The 21,930-nt window shown below is 43.2% G+C and overlaps 1 protein-coding gene across 1 annotated transcript in view; it reads left to right on the top strand.

Annotated features, from left to right (window-relative positions):
- HDGFL2 (HDGF like 2) overlaps nucleotides 1–9,895 on the top strand; it is a 97,376-nt gene extending 87,481 nt beyond the window's left edge. Inside the window, exon 16 of the mRNA XM_069741758.1 lies at nucleotides 8,814–9,895. Coding sequence (XP_069597859.1) covers nucleotides 8,814–8,833 — 20 coding nt within the window. The 3' untranslated portion in view covers nucleotides 8,834–9,895. The remainder of the gene's footprint in view (nucleotides 1–8,813) is intronic.
- The last annotated feature ends 12,035 nt before the right edge of the window (nucleotides 9,896–21,930 follow it).

The raw sequence follows: 21,930 nt of genomic DNA, 5'->3' as shown, positions 1-21,930 counted from the left end.
TCTGCGAGATTTTATCAACTCTGCAACTCCCGGTGGCCATCTTGGTCCACCCGGCCGGCTCACACTGGGGTGACAGTATTTTTGCATTAAACATCAGTACCCGGGTAAGGAAGTACCTGGTCTTAAAGGCACACGACCAGTAGTCCCTGGTCTTAAAGGCACACGACCAGTATTCTGTTCTTAAAGGCGCATGACCAGTATTTCCCTGGTCTTAAAAGGCGTATGACTAGTATTCCCTGGTCTTAAAGGCGTATGACCAGTATTCCCTGGTCTTAAAGGCGTATGACCAGTATTCCCTGGTCTTAAAGGCGTATGACCAGTATTCCCTGGTCTTAAAAAGGCGAATGACCAATATTCCCTGGTCTTAAAGGCGTATGACCAGTATTCTCTGTTCTTAAAGGCGCATGACCAATATTCCCTGGTCTTAAAGGCGTATGACCAGTATTCCCTGGTCTTAAGGGCGCATGATCAATCCGAGGAGCCCTCCGCCGCCGACCCCCAGCTTATCCTCTAGTTCCCCTCAGTGGACTTCGTCACTGACCGCAATCCATGGTTCTCTGACCAAGAGATTGAATCCCTCTGTGTACCCTCTGTGGCTCTGAGTGCTCGCAGGACCGATATACATGGTCCCTATCCTACATGGGAGCCGTCGGCTAGCAGGGGCCGCAAGTATTCTAGAAACGTACAGGTGTCTAGAAACATTCAGGCATCTAGAAAACGTAAGTTTTCGTTTCCTGCTCCCTCACCAATGATTTGATGACAACAAGGCTCTGGCAAGTTCAGGCAATATCCAATCCATATTCAGAGCTTCAGAGAAGAGTAACCAATCTCGGTATATTGACGAAGACTCTGGTTCTGCTCTAGACTATGCAGTGTCCCTCATAGGGAGACTAAACTCCCTCGTAGAGCATTTGCCATTCAGTTCGGATAAGCAATTCACTGGACAGAAGCCTCTATGTGGGATGCCATGCCTGGCCTGATTTTTAAGGGCGACGGGTCCTCTAAAGGGCACCGATCTCCCCACACCATCAACAGACGAGCACACGGAGTGTCGCCGCCATGTTTCCTCTTCTGCATCCAGGTCTAACGCCAGACTGCCTGTTCTGTCGACCCGGGGACCTGAACTCTGCGGATGTACAGAGGCACCCTTTTTGGCGTACGAGCACCCCCTTCTGCATCACCACTATTTAGCGGATGATGCAAGAAGGCGGACAATTCCTCTCCACTTCCCTGTTAAGAGGTTGATGGATCGAGGGTTCCTAATTTTTATCTCTGCACCGCCAAAAGAGAGCGGCGATGGCAAGAGACTATGACCTGCTGTCTGCAGCCGCACATTCTGCCACGGGGCAGATTAACCGGGTAGAATCTCCCGTGGTATGCCTACCAGTAGCCCTACCTGAGGGGTCATCAATTAACCCCTTTCTGACATCAGACGTACTATCCCGTCGAGGTGGGGTGGGCCCCTATGACCACCGATGGGATAGTACGTCATATGCGATCGGCAGCGCTCACGGGGGGAACGCGGCCGGGTGTCAGCTGCTTATCGCAGCTGACATCCGGCACTATGTGCCAGGAGCGGTCACGGACCGCCCCCGCACATTAACCCCCGGCACACCGCGATCAAAGATGATCGCGATGTGCCGGCGGTACAGGGAAGCTTCCCGCAGGGAGGGGGCTCCCTGCGGGCTTCCCTGAGCCCCCCGCAGCAACGCGATGTGATCGCGTTGCTGCGAGGGTCTTACCTCCCTATCTGCCTGCTCCGGAGCCAAGATGGCCGTGGATCCGGGTCCTGCAGGGAGGGAGGTGGCTTCACAGAGCCTGCTCAGAGCAGGCGCTGTGAAGCCTGCAGCCCTGTAAGTAAGATCAGTGATCTGACAGAGTGCTATGCAAACTGTCAGATCATTGATCTGTGATGTCCCCCCTGGGACAAAATAAAAAAGTAAAAAAAAAAATGTTCCAAATGTGTAAAAAAAAAAAAAAAAAAAAAATATTCCTAAATAATGAAAAAAAAAAAAAATTATTCCCATAAATACATTTCTTCATCTAAATAAAAAAAACAATAAAAGTACACATATTTAGTATCGCCGCGTCCGTAACGACCCGACCTATAAAACTGGCCCACTAGTTAACCCCTTCAGTAAACACCGTAAGAAAAAAAGAGGCAAAAGCTTTATTATCATACCGCCGAACTTAAAGTGGAATAACACACAATCAAAAAGACAGATGTAAATAACCATGGTACTGCTGAAAGCGTCATCTTGTCCCGCAAAAAACGAGCCGCCATACAGCATCATCAGCAAAAAAATAAAAAAGTTATAGTCCTCAGAATAAAGCAATGCAAAAATAATTATTTTTTCTGTAAAATAGTTTTTATCGTATAAAAGCGCCAAAACATTAAAAAAATAATATAAATGATGTGTCGCTGTAATCGTACTGACCCGAAGAATAAAACTGCTTTATCAATTTTACCAAACGCGGAACGGTATAAACGCCTCCTCCAAAATAAATTCATGAATAGCTGGTTTTTAGGTCATTCTTCCTCACAAAAATCGGAATAAAAAGCGATCAAAAAATGTCACGTGCCCGAAAATGTTACCAATAAAAACGTCAACTCGTCCTGCAAAAAACAAGACCTCACATGACTGTGGACCAAAATATGGAAAAATTATAGCTCTCAAAATGTGGTAACGCAAAAAATATTTTTTGCAATAAAAAGCGTCTTTCAGTGTGTGACGGCTGCCAATCATAAAAATCCGCTAAAAAACTCGCTATAAAAGTAAATCAAACCCCCCTTCATCACCCCCTTAGTTAGGGAAAAATTAAAAAAAATGTATTTATTTCCATTTTCCCATTAGGGTTAGGGATAGGGTTAGGGTTGGGGCTAGGGTTAGGGTTGGGGCTAAAGTTAGGGTTAGGGTTTAGATTACATTTACAGTTATGAATAGGGTTGGGATTAGGGTTAGGGGTGTGTCAGGGTTAGAGGTGTGGTTAGGGTTACCGTTGGAATTAGGGTTAGGGGTGTGTTTGGATTAGGGTTTCAGTTATAATTGGGGGGTTTCCACTGTTTATGCACATCAGGGGCTCTCCAAACACGACATGGCGTCCGATCTCAATTCCAGCCAATTCTGCGTTGAAAAAGTAAAACAGTGCTCCTTCCCTTCCGAGCTCTCCCGTGTGCCCAAACAGGGGTTTACCCTCACATATGGGGTATCAGCGTACTCCGGACAAATTGGACAACAACTTTTGGGGTCCAATTTTTCCTGTTACCCTTGGGAAAAAATACAAAACTGGGGACTAAAAAATAATTTTTGTGGGGAAAAAAAAAAGATTTTTTATTTTCACGGCTCTGCGTTATAAACTGTAGTGAAACACTTGGGGGTTCAAAGTTCTCACAACACATCTAGATGAGTTCCCTGGGGGGTCTAGTTTCCAATATGGGGTCACTTGTGGGGGGTTTCTACTGTTTAGGTACATTAGGGGCTCTGCAAACGCAATGTGACGCCTGCAGACCATTCCATCTAAGTCTGCATTCCAAATGGCACTCCTTCCCTTCCGAGCCCTCCCATGCACCCAAACGGAGATTCCCCCCACATATGGGGTATCAGCGTACTCAGTACAAATTGGACAACAAATTTTGGGGTCCAATTTCTCCTGTTACCCTCGGGAAAATACAAAACTGGGGGCTAAAAAATAATTTTTGTGGGAAAAAATTTTTGTTTTATTTTTATGGCTCTGCATTATAAACTTCTGTGAAGCCCTTGGTGGGTCAAAGCGCTCACCACACATCTAGATAAGTTCCTTAGGGGGTCTACTTTCCAAAATGGTGTCACTTGTGGGGGGTTTCAATGTTTAGCCACATCAGTGGCTCTCCAAATGCAACATGGCGTCCCATCTCAATTCCTGTCAATTTTGCATTGAAAAGTCAAACGGCGCTCCTTCCCTTCCGAGCTCTCCCATGCGCCCAAACAGTGGTTTACCCCCACGTATGGGGTATCGATGTACTCAGGACAAATTGTACAACAACTTTTGGGGTCCATTTTCTCCTGTTACCCTTGGTAAAATAAAACAAATTGGAGCTGAAGTAAATTTTTTGTGAAAACAAGTTAAATGTTCATTTTTAAACATTCCAAAAATTCCTGTGAAGCACCAGAAGGGTTAATAAACTTCTTGAATATGGTTTTGAGCACCTTGAGGGGTGCAGTTTTTAGAATGGTGTCACACTTGGGTATTTTCTTTCATATAGACCCCTCAAAATGACTTCAAATGAGATGTGGTCCCTAAAAAAAAAATGGTGTTGTAAAAATGAGAAATTGCTGGTCAACTTTTAACCCTTATAACGCGATAACAAAAAAAAAATTTTGGTTCCAAAATTGTGCTGATGTAAAGTAGACATGTGGGAAATGTTACTTATTAAGTATTTTGTGTGACATATCTCTGTGATTTAATTGCATAAAAATTCAAATTTGGAAAATTGCGAAATTTTCATAATTTTCGCCAAATTTCCGTTTTTTTCACAAATAAACGCAGGTAATATCAAAGAAATGTTACCACTGTCATGAAGTACAATATGTCACGAGAAAACAATGTCAGAATCACTGGGATCCGTTGAAGCGTTCCAGAGTTATAACCTCATAAAGGGACAGTGGTCAGAATTGTAAAAATTGGCCCGGTCATTAACGTGCAAACCACCCTTGGGGGTAAAGGGGTTAAAAATACCACGGACTGTCAGATAACAAATCTGGTTCGTTTCACCTTGCGGCTTCGGGTTCAGCGCTCTATCCTCCCTAGCCGCCGCATGGATTGCTAGAGCAATGGTCTCCTGGCGGGAGACCTTAACTACTTTGATTCACACCAGTAACAACTGGCCAATCAAATCTTTTGAGCGAGAGACTGACAAAGGATTGTATAAGGATTGTCCAGCACAGTCTAGATCTAAGGGATCTTGGTTCCAAAAAGGGGAACGAAAAGTAAGACCGACCCTGGACCTCAAACTTCTAACAACCTTTGACATGGTCCTCCTCCTTCGGATGGAGTTCCTCCGCTCAGCCGTTACTTCAACAGAAAAAGGTGCAGTTTCCGGCATCCATCAACATTCGGGATGCTTAACCTCTTCAAAAATTCCTTCGCCTTTCCATTCGTGAACAGCATTTTCAAGTCACAACCTTGTCCTTCAGTCTTGCTTCCGCACCCAGAGTGTTCTCAGGGGTCATGGCGGATGTCATGTTTCTCTTGCACCCTAGAGGCGTGCTCGTCCTGCCCGGTTTGGTCGACTGTCTAGCCGCCCTTCCAGGACTACGCTGAGTCATCTTTATCACTTGCGATACCCTCTCACCTGGGCTGGCAGCTACACTTAGACAAGTTCTCCTCATTTCCAGCCCAGCGGATATCCTTTTTGAGGATGATCCTGCACACTTCCAAAAGGATGGTAGTTCTCCCTCGAGACAAGGTCATGGCCCTTCAACAGGGAGCTCGCGCAAGGAGAGATCTGAGGAATTGATTACTCACCCCCTCATTTCATTCGATTTGCTAGAAGAGTTCTGAGGAAAAATGGTGACGACAATGGAAGCGGTTTCCTTCGCTCCGCTTGTTTTCAGCAAGGCAAACAGACTTTCAGACGATAGTCTCTGAGCTCCTTCTTCATCCATGGCTTTTTTTCTCCCGGTTCAATGGTTATTAGTAACTACCAATGCAAGGCTTCTTCTCCCTATCATTGTTCTGGAGATCCGAACGGTAGTCCTACAGCAGGTCCACTGCCTTCTGGCGGGTCACCCTATCCGAATTCAATTGGACAATGCCACGGCGGTGCCATACGTCAATCATCTAGCAGGTACCTACGGTCAGGCGCCATGACCGAGGTACCTCATATTCTCTGGTGGGCCGAGATCTATCATTCGGTGATCTCGGCAGTATATATCCCAGAAGTAGAACTCTGGACGGCAAACAAATTCAGCCATAAGGGGTTCCGCCTCAAGTCAGTGGGAACTTCACCCTGAAGTCTTCCACCAGATCTGCCTTCACTGGAGCTCTCCAGTTGTAGGTCGGATGACGTCCAGACTGAAGGCCAATGTACTCGAGTTCGTGGTTCGGCCTCGAGATCCAAGAGCCATCGCACTCCATGCTCTGGTTCTGCCGTGGTACCAGTTTCCATAACTCCCCTTCCACTACTTCAGAAAGCCTTTCGGAAGCAGAAAGGGGCCCCAGTGATCCTCAGAGATCCGCACTGACCACGTCCGTTTTTTTGTTTGCGGAGCTAGTATCTTCCCGCCTTGTCGCAGCAAAATTGCAAGTAGGGACTTTCTCACAGGGAGTTTTTCACACGGAGTTCTTCCTTATCGCATACCGTTGGATCATTGGGACCTTATTAGTCCTAGGAGCCTTACAGTAGGCTCCTTTTCATCCAGGGGTGAGGCGGGCTCCAGGAGGGTCGAGGCACATTGCGGTGGGTATTATTTTGGTTTTCCATACACTTTCATGTTGCTGCATTTGTGATTGTTTTAGTATTATAGCGGCGGTATTGTAGACATGGGGTATTATTAGTCCCACTGTCTTTTGCTATGCAGTTTTCATTATTTGTACCTCTCTATGGATGGGAACCTAGTGTCAGGGTATGAGGATATAATTATTCCCCCATAAGTTGGGTTATTTAATCCGCTGTCTCTGGGTTGGTTATCTATTTTTGGTATTGGAGTCTGCATCTATATTCATCGTCCCCCTGGTTCTACGCCTCTCATCAATGTTGCTATGTAGCACGGCTCTGCCCGTGTGCTATTCATCTCCTTTTACCTTATGTCAATTTTTTAATATATATTTTTTGATAAATAAAGTATTGTGATTTTATTCAATTTTTTCGACTGAGTATCATCTGTTTTCTGTGATGTCCTTTTCATCCAGGCAGATTTTACTATCAGGAAAAGTCGCCCCCTTTTTCCTCTGCGATATCCTCACTCTGACGAGTCTTCGGAGCTAACTGCTCTGCTCTTTCTGACTTTTTTTCCCTTATTACCTTCGAGGCAAGATTGTCCTCAGGCCATCCCCATCCCGTGTTGCCATGGTGGTACTGTATTATCACTTATGAGGGCATAGTTCTTCTCTCATCTCTTTTGGCACCAGTCCACAAAATGGAATAAATTCCCCATATTCTGGACGAAGTGAGTGCTCTGAGTAGGTACGTCTCGAGGACGGCGTCCTTACGAAGGTTGGATGCTTTATTTGGGCTTCCTAACGGTAGAGGAAGGTTTCCTGTCATTTTCAGGAAGGGTTTGGCAGTTTCATCGGCCATGATAACATGGTGAATTCGTTTCACCATCCAAGAGTCCTTCCGTGCTAGATGTCAGCCTATCTCCCTGTCTATCGAGGGTTCTAGGCACCAGGCGTCGGCAGGGCACGCCTGCAAGCTTGCGGATTCGTCCAGTCCGCATGCATTCTTGAAGCACTATAATTCCCACACATCCACAGATGTGAGTCTGGGCAGGCGGACTCTGCAGGCCGCGGTGGCGCACTTGTAAGTAGCGGTTACACAGGGCCTGATCTATTTTTTTCCCCACCCAGGGACTGCTTTGGGACGTCCCACGGTCTGTGTCCCCCAATGAGGCGAAGGAGAAATAGGGATTTTTGTGTACTCACCGTAAAATCCTTTTCTCCGAGCCAATCATTGGGGGACACAGCTCCCACCCTGTTATTAGCTTATGCTTGTTTTTTATAATCTGACATGCTATACTCTCATATGTTATTGATCTCCTACTGCTTTTGCACCGAACTGGTTAGCTGAGAGCCAGCAGGAGGGTGTATACTGCAGGGGAGGAGAGAACTTTCTTTGTATCACTTAGTGTCAGCCTCCTAGTGGCAGCAGCATACACCCACGGTCTGTGTCCCCCAATGATTGGCTCGGAGAAAAGGATTTTACGGTGAGAACACAAAAATCCCTATTTTTTTTAAATTATTCAATAATTTTTAGATGTAGTTATTCAGATTGATGAACCTCTGACCATCTTTGCTTCTGAGAGGTTCTGCCTCTTTAACATTTTACACAGTCATGTGACTTGGTTGAAAATTTACCCTCCAGCCATTTTCTATTACTACCATTTTACTTTTCCAGTCTCTTGTTAGCCCTGTCTCAATATTTGAGATATGTTGCTGCCAACAAATTGTAATTGGTATTAATTTTGTCAATTTAAATGGAAAAATGTCTAACTTTGAATTGTGTTTATATAAAATATGGCTATAAGGCTATATTCCGAAAATGAGTGTGTGGTGCGTTTTTGATGCAGCAGCACTTGGGCGCTAATTGTGTTGTTTGTGTGTTTTCCATGTGCTTTTTAATTTTTTACACTGTTTTTTTTTTTTTTTTTTTTTTTGGGGGGGGGGGGGAGGTTGTCATGTAGGTAAAGCAGCTTTGTTTTTTTGTGTGTGTTTTGTTTGGTTTTTTTATCTGCAAATTTTCTGCATCTAATGCAAGTGTATGGGGAAAATCTGCAGATTAAACTCGGCGTACCCACAGGAGAAAGACATGTTGGAGATTTCAAACACGCACCGCAGGTAAGTTTACGCAAAGGGCGAAAAATATCACAGTGGGCGTGAGATTTCTATAAATCCCATCCACTTTGCTAGAACTGTAAGATGCTTTTATTCTTTTTGGCATTGCAAAAAAACACAGCATGAAAAGCTCATCGTGGGAACTTAACCCATCTTTTTGGGAATTAGTGTTGTAAAACAGAACCATGTATTGTGTTTTATTTTGTTATATTGATTATACTAATTTTTAGCTAATGTGTCTCTTGTTTGTTTGTTTTTTTCCTTTTTCCACATGTTTGAAGACCTAAGCCCTCGCGTTTAAAGCAGAGTTCCCAAGAAGCTGAGGAGCCAACACTATGAATAATCCTTGTTTATGTTGTAAACTACCCTTGAAATGCAGATATTGTACCTTGGAGCTTGTATCTGATTTTTTTTTTTTATTTTTTTTTTTTTCCCCATTTGCTTAGATTTTTTTTTGCTTAGATTTTTTTTTTGCCATTGAGCTTCTATGAGTTGATATGAACATAAATGTTTCTTTTTATAAATAACGTACTGTATATGAGTATTTTTTAGGTGTTATTGTAAACTATTTTGTTGGTTAAAAAAATGCCTAATCAAACATTTCTTTATATTCCTACATACATAATGTGTATGATGGTCTGTAAACCTATTCCTGTCTGTCTGGGGTATTGTTGATATGAGTTTTTATAAAGATGACTATGTATAAATTTTAAAACCTTGATATGAAGTACACAATTTTTCATCTTTTCCTCAAAGAAAATGTGCGATCACATATAGACCTATTGTTAAAATATTTTTAACATAAAAACTTGCTTTAAACAATTGTTGGTTATTTTAATTCATGTCACTATATACATATTTTTCAAAAAATCCTGAAATCCTGTAGTCTTCAATCTAGACAAATATTCTTGATTTCATACTTCCTGTTCTGTGTAAAGTTTTTTTTTAAGCAGTTGCTTTTTGTTATCCTTCCTTTGATGATATTGAGATGACACCTATGTTGGATAACACAGAATCACATCACAGTATGTGATGGTCACAGCTCACCTTCTCCTCCTCCCTGCACAGGTAACAAAACATGGGTAGACAAATTCTCCCACAGAATCAATGAACATCTTCAGTCAATTGTTTTCTATGGAGTGGGTTTTATAGCCTATGTTTAAATGCCGAAGCAGCTGGGCCAAGATGGCTTTTCCCTTTTAATGGAGAACAGAAAGAAATCTTAACAGTGTTTGGTTTGAATTGGTAAACAGAAAATTAGTCTTACATTTCAATTTTAAGGGTGTTTTTTGTGTTAAATAAATTAAAGTGTTTATTAAAAAGTTACACAATTTTTTAATACACGTTTTGTTTCAATTCCTCACCAACTTTGATATGTCGTCTTTTTCCAATTATGACTTTAAAAAAAAGCCTTAAAATGAAAAGTGACTTCTGCTGGAAACTCCCTTTTTGAAGTGCAAGTCCACCTTATTCTGTTAGTTACCACATGATGTATAAAGGGCATTGGCTATACTCATTTAAATCTTAACCCCTTACTGACATTGGACATACTATTATGCAAATGTTGGTATCCCCCGCTTTGATGTGGGCTCTGGCAGTGAGCCCACCTCAAAGCTGGGACATGTCCAAGCTGTTTTGGACAGCAGACATGTGCCCTCAATAGGCGCGGGTGGAAACGCAATCCACCTGCGCCTATTAACTAGTTAAATGCCGCTGTCAAACTGACTGCGGCATTTAACATGCTCTTACGGCCATCCGGCCGGAAATGCGCTCGCTGTTGACCCCGATTGGAGGTCATCGGTGCGTCGGCATAACAACCAGAGGTCTCAAGGAGACCTCTATGGTTGATGCCGGATTGCTGTGAGTGCCACCCTGGGGTCGACACTCATATCAAGTCTACAATTCGGCTACATAGAGGTGATCTGAGCATCGCCTAAATGTAGTAGAGCCGTTCAAGTTGTGGCAGCTTCTAGCCTCCCATGGAGGCTATGAAAGCATGGCAAAAGTTAAAAATAAATAAAATAATGTTTAAAAATATATAAAGATAAAAAAAAATGTAAAAGTTCAAATCACCCCACTCAAAATAAAACATTAGAAATAAAATTAAACAGACGTATTTGGTATCGCCAAGTTCAGAATCGCCGATCTATCAATAAAAAAAAAATTAACCTGATCGCTAAGCGGCTTAGCGAGTGGGGGGGGGGAATCTAAATACCAGAATTGTTTTTCGGACACTGCTACATTGCCTGTTATTGCATTTTAATGCAATCAAAAGAACGTATTTGCACCAAATTGGTATAATTAAAAACCTCAGTTCGGCACTCAAAAAAAAAAAAAAAAAAAGCCCTCACCCAACCCGAGATCACGAAAAATGGCACAATTTCTTTTTTCTTTTAGCAAACGTTGGAATTTTTTTTTCACCACTTGGATAAAAAATAACCTAGACATGTTCGGTGTCTATGAACTCATAATGACCTGGAGAATCATAATGGTTGGTCAGTTTTAGCATTTAGTGAACCTTTCAAAAAAGCCAAACAAAAAAACAAGTGTTTCCTTTTCTTTTTTTTTTGCAATTTCACCTCACTTGGATTTTTTTCCCCGTTTTACATGGTAAAACCAATGGTGTCGTTCAAAAGTACCTGTCCTGCAAAAAATAAGCCCTCACATGGCCATTTTGACGGAAAAATAAAAAGTTATGGCTCTGGAAAGAATGGGAGCAAAACTGAAAAAGCTCCGAGGGTGAAGGGGTTAAATGGAGTCTGCTGGTTTTTGTTACCTTATCTGAGAGCAGCATAATATAGGAAAAGAGAAGCTCAGTCCAACGATGTATCACTTAGATTAGAGTGCAGCTTTTGTGACACAATCAGAGGTTTTGATGTGGCCAGAAGCAGAGCTGAGAAAGCTAACCCCGCCCATACCAAGCTCTGTATATGCAATGTCTATAGACAGTAAGCTGCTCATCACAGAAAGGTGCATGCCGGACTACCAGCCACACCAGTGTCCCAGCAATGATAAGCTCCTGATGCAATCATTGTAAGTAAACAAAACCAGGGAGCTTGATAATGGGTTTTCTGCCAATTAGGGCAAAAGGCAAGGTTAAAGGTACCGTCACACTCAGCAACTTTCCAACGATCACGACCAGCGATATGACCTGGCCGTGATCGTTGGAAAGTCCTTGTGTGGTCGCTGGAGAGCTGTCACACAGACAGCTCTCCAGCGACCAACGATGCCGAAGTCCCCGGGTAACCAGGGTAAACATCGGCTTACTAAGCGCAGGGCCGCGCTTAGTAACCCGATGTTTACCCTGGTTACCATTGTAAATGTAAAAAAAAAAACACATACTCACATTCCGGTGCCTGTCACGTCCCGCGGCGTCCACTTCCCTGCACTCTTCCTGCATCCTGTGTAAGCATCGGCCGTAAAGCAGAGCGGTGAGTATGTTTTTTTTTTTTTTTTTTTTTTTTTTTTTTTTTTTACATTTACAATGGTAACCAGGGTAAACATTGGGTTACTAAGCGCGGCCCTGCGGTCCAATTTGTGGTCCAATTTCTCCTATTACCGTTGGCAAAATAGGAAATTCCAGGCTAAAAAATCATTTTTGAAGAAAGAAAAATTATTTTTTATTTTCATGGCTCTGCGTTATAAACTTCTGTGAAGCACCTGGGGGTTTAAAGTGCTCAGTATGCATCTAGATAAGTTCCTTGGGGGGTCTAGTTTCCAAAATGGGGTCACTTGTGGGGGAGCTCCAATGCATAGGCACACAGGGGCTCTCCAAACGCGACATGGTGTCCGCTAACAATTGGAGCTAATGCTCCATTCAAAAAGTCAAAAGGCGCGCCTTCCCTTCCGAGCCCTGCCGTGTGCCCAAACAGTGGTTTACCCCCACATATGAGGTATCGGCGTACTCGGGAGAAATTGCCCAACAAATTTTAGGATCTATTTAATCCTATTGCCCATGTGAAAATGAAAAAATTGAGGTGAAAAGAAATTTTTTGTGAAAAAAAAAGTACTTTTTCATTTTTACGGATCAATTTGTGAAGCACCTGGGGGTTTAAAGTGCTCAGTATGCATCTAGATAAGTTCCTTGGGGCGTCTAGTTTCCAAAATGGGGTCACTTGTGGGGGAGCTCCAATTTTTAGGCACACGGGGGCTCTCCAAATGTGACATGGTGTCCGCTAAAGAGTGCAGCCAATTTTTCATTCAAAAAGTCAAATGGCGCTCCTTCCCTTCCAAGCCCTGCCGTGCGCCCAAACAGTGGTTTACCCCCACATATGAGGTATCGGCGTTCTCAGGACAAATTGGACAACAACTTTCGTGGTTCAGTTTCTCCTTTTACCATTGGGAAAATAAAAAAATTGTTGCTGAAAGATCATTTTTGTGACAAAAGTTAAATGTTCATTTTTTCCTTCCATGTTGCTTCTGCTGCTGTGAAGCACCTGAAGGGTTAATAAACTTCTGGAATGTGGTTTTGTGCACCTTGAGGGGTGCAGTTTTTAGAATGGTGTCACTTTTGGGTATTTTCAGCCATATAGACCCCTCAAACTGACTTCAAATGTGAGGTGGTCCCTAAAAAAAAATGGTTTTGTAAATTTCGTTGTAAAAATGAGAAATCGCTGGTCAAATTTTAACCCTTATAACTTCCTAGCAAAAAAAAAAATTTTGTTTCCAAAATTGTGCTGATGTAAAGTAAACATGTGGGAAATGTTATTTATTAACTATTTTGTGTCACATAACTCTCTGGTTTAACAATAAAAATTCAAAATGTGAAAATTGCAAAATTTTCAAAATTTTCGCCAAATTTCCGTTTTTATCACAAATAAACAAAGAATTTATTGACCTAAATTTACCACTAACATGAAGCCCAATATGTCACGAGAAAACAATCTCAGAATCGCTAGGATCCGTTGAAGCGTTCCCAAGTTATTACCTCATAAAGGGACACTGGTCAGAATTGCAAAAAATGGCAAGGTCTTTAAGGTCAAAATAGGCTGGGTCATGAAGGGGTTAAATAAACACAAAACATACCAGAAATTTAACCCCTTAGTGACAGGGCCAATTTGGTACTTAATGACCGAGCCAATTTTTGCAATTCTGACCACTGTCACTTTATGAGGTTATAACTCTGGAACGCTTCAACGGATCCCGCTGATTCTGACATATTGTGACATATTGTACTTCATGTTAGTGGTAACATTTCTTCGATATTACTTGCGATTATTTATGAAAAAATGGAAATATGGCGAAAAATTTTTAAATTTTGCAATTTTCAAAATAGATATGTCACGAAAAATAGTTAATAAATAACATTTCCCACGTGCCTACTTTACATCAGCACAATTTTGGAAACAAAATTTTTTTTTGTTAGGGAGTTATAAGGGTTAAAAGTTGACCAGCAATTTCTCATTTTTACAACACCATTTTTTTTTTTAGGGACCACATCACATTTGAAGTCATTTTGAGGGGTCTATATGATAGAAAATAATGAAGTGTGACACCATTCTAAAAACTGCACCCCTCAAGGTTCTCAAAACCACATTCAAGAAGTTTATTAACCTTTTACGTGCTTCACAGGAACTGAAACAATGTGGAAGGAAAAAATGAACATTTAACTTTTTTTTGCAAACATCTTAATTCAGAACCATTTTTTTTTATTTTCACAAGTTTAAAAACAGAAATGTAACCATAAATTTTGTTATTCAATTTCTCCTGAATACGCCAATACCCCATATGTGGGGGTAAACCACTTTTTGGGCGCACCGCAGAACTTAGAAGTGAAGGAGCGCCGTTTGACTTTTTCAATGCAGAATTGGCTGGAATTGAGATCGGACGCCATGTCACGTTTAGAGAGCCCCTGATGTGCCTAAACAGTGGAAACCCCCCACAAGTGACACCATTTTGAAAACTAGACCCCTTAAGGAACTTATCTAGATGTGTGGTGAGCACTTTGAACCCCCAAGTGCTTCACAGAAGTTTAGTATGCAGAGTCGTGAAAATAAAAAAAAAAATTTTTTTCCACAAAAGATATTGTAGCCCCCAAGTTTTTATTTTCACAAGGGTAACAGGAGAAATTGGACCTCTAAAGTTGTTGTCCAATTTATCCCGAGTATGCTGATGCCCCATATGTGGGGGTAACTCACTGTTTGGGCGCACGGCAGAGCTCAGAAGGGAGGGAGCACCATTTGACTTTTTGAGCGCAAAATTGGCTGTCGTGTTTGGAGACCCCCTGATGTACCTAAACAGTGGAAACCCCCCAATTCTAGCTCCAACCCTAACCCCAACACACCCCTAACCCTAATCCCAACCTGATCCATAATCCTAATCACTAACCATAATCACAACCCTTACCCCAAAACAACCCTAATGTCAACCCTAACCATAACCCTAATCAAAACCCTAAATCCAACACACCCCTAATCCTAATCTCAACCCTAATCCCAAGCGTAACCCTAATGCCAACCCTAACCCTAATACCAACCCTAATCCAAACTCTAACCCTAACTTTAGCCCCAACCCTAGCCCTAACTTTAGCCCTAACCCTAGCCCTAAGGCTACTTTCACACTTGTGTCGTTTGGCATCCGTCGCAATCCGTCATTTTGGACAAGAAACGGATCCTGCAAATGTGCCCGCAGGATGCATTTTTTGCCCATAGACTTGTATTGCCGATGGATCGTGACGGATGGCCACACGTCGTGTCCGTCGTGCACTGGATCAGTGTTTTGGCGGACCGTCAGCACAAAAAAACGTTCAATGTAACGTTTTTTTGTACGTCGCATCCGCCATTTCTGACCGCGCATGCGTGGCCGTAACTCCGCCCCCTCCTCCCCAGGACATAGATTGGGCAGCGGATGCGTTGAAAAACTACATCCGCTGCCCACGTTGTGCACAATTTTCACAATGTGCGTCGGTATGTCGGGCCGATGCATTGCGACGGCCCCGTACCGACGAAAGTGTGAAAGAAGCCTAACCCTAAATTTAGCCCCAACCCTAACCCTAAATTTAGCCCTAACCCTAATCCTAGCCCTAACCCTACCCCTAGCCCTAACCCTAATTTTAGCCCCAACTGCTCTTCTCCTGCCGGCCGGCAGATGGAGACAGATGGCGGGCGCACTGCGCATGCGCCCGCCATTTTCTTTTCCCCAGAAGATGCCGGCGGCCAGGAGGAGCAGCAGGAGGACCCAGGGACACCGGTAAGTATGATAGGGTCCCCGAATCCCCCTATTTCTCTGTCCTCTGATGTGCGATCACATCAGAGGACAGAGAATTACACTTAGCTTTTTTTTTTCTTTTTTTTTTGCGGTCGCCGGTAAACAGTTAATTACCGGCGTTCGCAAAACAGGGGTCGGTAAAACCAACCCCGATCATGCTCTTTGGGGTCTTGGCTACCCCCAGTAGCCGAGACCCCAAAGATTCTCCCGGGGGTGGGCGCACTGCGCATGCGCCCGCCATTTTGAAGATGGCGGCGCCCACCGGGAGCCACGAGGAGCATCGGGGGAGACAGGTGAGTATTGGGGGGCTACTTGGGACCCCTTTTCTCCCCTTTTCTCTGTCCTCTGATGTGCGATCACATCGGAGGACAGAGAAATTAAAACGGTTAATTACCGGTGATCGCAAAAGCGGGGTGGGTAAAAAAAAACCCGAATCATGTTCTCTGGGGTCTCGGCTACCCCCGGCAGCCGAGACCCCGGAGAAAATCTGACTCTGGGGGGCGCTATTTACTTTTTCCACAGCGCCGTTAATTAACGGCGCTGTGGTTTAAGTACCCTTAGCGGCCGCCGTTAAAAGGCGTATCGGCGGTCGCTAAGGGGTTAAGTTAAAATATTTCTGTAAACACAATAATAATCTTAATAATCTTTATTTTTATATAGCGCTAACATATTCCGCAGCGCTTTACATTTTGCACACACTATCATCGCTGTCCCCGTTGGGGCTCACAATCTAAATTCCCTATCAGTATGTCTTTGGAATGTGAGAGGAAACCCACGCAAACATAGAGAGAACATACAAACTCTTTGCAGATGTTGTCCTTAGTGGGGCTTGAACCCAGGACTCCAGCGCTGCAAGGCTGCTGTGCTATCCACTGCGCCACCGTGCTGCAGAGAGGACGGAGCCTCGTGTGGCAATGTGTGGGGACGGAGCCTCGTGTGGCAATGTGTGGGGACGGAGCCTCGTGTGGCAATGTGTGGGCGCTGTGGTTTAAGTACCCTTAGCGGCCGCCGTTAAAAAGTGTATCGGCGGTCGCTAAGGGGTTAAAACAAATTGCACTTTTCAAACTTTGAATGATTATCCCTTTATTCCAGATACTCATACCACAGAAAAACATTAATAAATAACATTTCCCTCATGTCTGCCTTACATCAGCATCATTTGTAAAATGTTATTTTAACCCCTTAACCCCCAAGGCTGTTTTGCACGTTAACCCCTTCAAGTCGCGGCCCTTTTTCATTTTTGTGTTTTCGTTTTTCACTTCTCTCCTTCCCAGAGCCATAACTTTTTTATTTTTCTGTCAATATTTGTCATTTAAGGCCTTTTTTTTTGCGGGACGAGTTGTACTTTTGAACGACATCATTGGTTTTACCATGTCTTTTACTAGAAAACGGGAAAAAAATTCCAAGTGCGGTGAATTTGCAAAAAAAGGGCAATCCCACACTTGTTTTTTGTTTGGCTTTTTTGCTAGGTTCATTAAATGCTAAAAATAACCTGCCATCGTGATTCTCTAGGTCATTACGAGTTCATCGACATCTAACATGTCTAGGTTATTTTTTATCCAAGTGGTGAAAAAAAATTCAAAACTTTGCTTAAAAACAAAAGTGCCATTTTCTGATATCCGAAGCGTCTCCATTTTTCATGATCTGGGGTCGGGTGAGGGCTTATTTTTTGCGTGCCGAGCTGACGTTTTTAATGATTCCATTTCGGTGCAGATACGTTGTTTTGATCGCCTGTTATTGCATTTTAATGCAATGTCGCGGCGACCAAAAAAAGTATTTCTGGTGTTTCGGATTTTTTTCTCACTACGCTGTTTAGCGATCAGGTTAATGCTTTTTTTAATTGATCGGGTGATTCTGAACGCGGCGATACCAAATACGTGTAGGTTTGTTTTTTTTTTTAAATTGTTTTATTTAGGATGGGGCGAAAGGGGGTGATTTAAACTATTATATTTTTTCCATATTAAAAACTTTTTTTTACTTGTGCCATGCTTCAATAGCTTCCATGGGAGGCTAGAAGCTGGCATAGCCTGATAGGCTCTGCTACATAGCAGCGATCATCAGATCGCTGCTATGTAGCTGAAATGCAGGTGTGCTGTGAGCGCCGACCACAGGGTGGCGCTCACAGCAGGCCGGCATCAGTAACCATAGAGGTCTCAAGGACCTCTATGGTTACCATCCTGATGCATCGCCGACCCCCGATCATGTGACTGGGTCGGCGATGACATCGCTTCCGGCCGGAAGCGCCAGTTAAATGCCGCTGTCTGCGTTTGACAGTGGCATTTAACAGGTTAATAGCGGAGGGTGAATAGCGATTTCACCTGCCGCTATTGCGCGCACATGTCAGCTGTACAAAACAGCTGACATGTCGCGACTTTGATGTGGGCTCACCGCCGGAGCCCACATCAAAGGGGGTGACACGGCATTTGCAGTAATAGTACGGCGCATGTCGTGAAAGGGTTAATGACCGGGCCAATTTTTACAATTCTGACCGCTGTCCCTTTATGAGGTTGTAACTCTGGAACACTTCAACGGATCCTGATGATTCTGACCTTGTTTTCTCATGACATATTGCACTTCATGATAGTGGTAAAATTTATTTGATATTACCTCCGTTTATTTGTGGAAAAAAACAAATTCGGCGAAAATTTTGAAAGTTTCGCAATTTTCCAAATTTGAATTTTTATGCCCTTAAATCACAGAGATATGTCACACAAATTACTTAATAAGTAACATTTCCCACATGTCTACTTTACATCAGCACAATTTTGTAACCAAAATTTTTTTTGTTAGGGAGTTAGAAGGGTTAAAAGTTGACCAGCAATTTCTCATTTTTACAACACCATTTTTTTTTTAGGGACTACATCACATTTGAAGTCACGTTGAGGGGTTTATATGATAGAAAATACCCAAGTGTGACACTAGCGCGGCCGATCGCTTGTGGCTACTGTCACACTAACGTCGTACGACGCACGTTGTTTTGCATAAAAAACGCATCATGCAAAGTTGTCTGCAGGATGCGTTTTTTTCCGTTGGCTTGTGTTAGTGACGCATTGCGACACGTCGCAACGGTCGTGCGACGGTTGTGTCGTGTTGTGGCATACCGTCGGCACCAAAATCGTTGCATGTAACGTTGTTTTGGTGCGTTGTGTCCACCATTTCCGACCGCGCATGCGCAGCCGGAACTCCGCCCCCTTCTCCCCAGAGCTCACAATGGGGCAGCGGATGCGTTGTAAAACTGCATCCGCTGCCCCCGTTGTGCTGCGCTTTCACAGCATGCGTCGGTACGACGCTAGTGTGAAAGTAGCCTATGATGTACTATCCCGTCCCTGGGAATTAAGTCCCAGGTCACATTGACGGGATAGTACGTCATATGGGATTAAGGGGTTACGGTTTTTTTTAGAATTTTATGGGGTTTAAAAATGTAGCTCTTATTTCTTTTGTAAATTTTCTTGGGGGAAAAAAAAAATTTTTTGGGTGGGGGAATCTATCCACGTTAGAAATGACTTTGGCGTCCTATATATTTTAAAAACCTCAGTGATACCATTTTATAAACACCACCCCTTGACATATTGAAAACTGCTTTCAGGTAGATTATTTACCCTTCAGTTGCTTTTCAGGAATTAATGCAAAGTGACATAACAGGAATGAAAAAGTGTATTTTTACCAGCTACATGTCGCTAACTTCTGAACAGCCCCCTCTAGCTGGCAGACAAAGGCCATTCTTTGGTCATGAATTGCCATGGCAAACATAGGACCACACAATCATGATCTTAGTGTTCCAATGGGGTTAAAAAAAGGAGCCACCACACTCTGTTAACCATTTATATGATGTAGTTACTATTGCCAGCAGCATCTAAGGGGTTAAACAGTTATGGACGGTGCCAATACTAATCATAGCTAATGCAGCAAGTTGTCAGCTATAGTGTATATCTGACAGCTGCTCGATTGTCACCTGTATGGTGATACTATTCTCAGGTCAGTAAAAAGACGTATTGGCGGTCAATAAGAGGGGGTAATACTCTGTTAGTGCAGTTACCACATTAAATGTCACTATCTGGTGTTTTGTTCCACTGCCTCAGGTATGAAACCTTGTAAAACACCAGTGGCAGTCCACAGTTCCTTCATAGAGCCGATAAGTCTTGTCACGAAGAGACAAAACCTAAGGAACTCAGCAGTGTCCCCTTCATAGTCAACCTCATTCTCTGCTAAAATGCAGAGCCTTCAGAGAGAAGTACCTAAAAGACCGCAAGGGTTTCCTCAAAGAAAACCACATCTACTTCAGGTGCTGTACTACATTACACTTTGTCAGGAACTGTTAAGCCAGTATGAAATATGTTCTATGCTATAATAATCTGTGCATCACAGCTTTACACCTTGGACCACCCTCATGGGCATTGTTGCAAACGGAGGACCGTGATGGAAAGCAGATGGACACCGACAGATACCCTGATAGTCACCTCTGTGTATGGATATCTGTATAGGACTTGTAGGAGGAAGGTCTTGCTCAAAAATCTGCCTTGTCGGAGTTTGTCCAGCAGGCCTCCAAGATCACGATATATGCAATCAAAGATGAACAAAGCAACAGGTCTTTAGCAACATTGCAGGCCCCCGTTCTCTCTACTCCTTGAAGGATACTATTGAGACGTCGGGGAGGAAAGCGACCAGGTTCGAAGTGGGGTCTATAGAAGATTGACTGTCCTTGGACATCATGGATCAAGAAATTGTAAAAGATGAATGAAAAAGTTAGGTCGCACCTTTTACCATTTAAACTCCAGCGACAACGCTTACCCAATAATAGAGAACTTGTCTACAGTCTGTCTCCCTCAAACGTAAACTTTGTAAGGTGCCAGAAACTAGAGAACAAGAAGTTTTTGATCTAGCTGTTAATGAAGATCTGGAAGCAATCTAAAGGTACCGTTACACTAAACGACTTACCAACGATCACGACCAGCGATACGACCTGGCCGTGATCGTTGGTAAGTCGTTGTGTGGTCGCTGGGGAGCTGTCACACAGATAGCTCTCTCCAGCGACCAACGATCCAGGGAAAGACTTTGGCATCGTTGAAACTGTCTTCAACGATGCCGAAGTCCCCGGGTTACCAGGGTAAACATTGGGTTACTAAGTGCAGGGCCGCGCTTAGTAACCTGATATTTACCCTGGTTACCATTGTAAAAGTTAAAAAAAAACACTACATACTTACATTCCGATGTCTGTCACGTCCCCCGCCGTCAACTTCCCGCACTGACTGTCAGCACCGCCGGACGTAAAGCAGAGCACAGCGGTGACGTCAAAAAAGCGTGACGTTGCAACGATATCGTTATGTGTGAAGGTACCTTAAGCTTCCCAAATTGAGCAACAAAAAACTGAAAATAGTTCTAAGATATCAAGTTACAATCTCTAAAGATAAGAATGTGTCTACAAAGGAGACTACAGTGCCTTGCAAAAGTATTTGGCTCCCTGGAACTTTTCAACCTTTTCCCACATATCATGCTTCAAACATAAAGATACCAAATGTAAATTTTTGGTGAAGAATCAACAAGTGGAGTGAAGTTGAACAAAATTTATTCGTTATTTTAAATTTTTCTGGAAAATCAAAAACTGAAAAGTGGGGCGTGCAATATTATTCGGCCCCTTTAACTTAATACTTTGTTGCGCCACCTTTTGCTGCGATTACAGCTGTATCGAGAGACTGAAATTCTTGCCCATTCCTCCTTGGCAAACAGCTCGAGTTCAGTGAGGTTTGATGGAGATCATTTGTGAACAACAGTTTTCAACTCTTTCCACAGATTCTCTATTGGATTGAGGTCTGGACTTTAACTTGGCCATTCTAACACCTGGATACGTTTATTTGTGAACCATTCCATTGTAGATTTTGCTTTATGTTTGGGATCATTGTCTTGTTGGAAGACAAATCTTCGTCCATTCTCAGGTCTTTTGCAGACTCCAACAGGTTTTCTTCAAGAATGGTCCTGTATTTGGCTCCATCCATCTTCCCATCAATTTTAACCATCTTCCCTGTCCCTGCTGAAGAAAAGCAGGTCCAAACCGTGATGCTACCACCACAATGTTTGACAGTGGGGATGGTGTGTTCAGGGTGATGAACTGTGTTGCCTTTACACCAAACATATCATTTGGCATTGTTGCCAAAAAGTTCGATTCTGGTTTCATCTGACCAGAGCACCTTCTTCCAC

This window comes from Ranitomeya imitator, chromosome 1, assembly GCF_032444005.1.
Source record: "Ranitomeya imitator isolate aRanImi1 chromosome 1, aRanImi1.pri, whole genome shotgun sequence".
NCBI lineage: Eukaryota > Metazoa > Chordata > Amphibia > Anura > Dendrobatidae > Ranitomeya > Ranitomeya imitator.
This window is presented reverse-complemented; position numbering and strand designations above follow the sequence as displayed.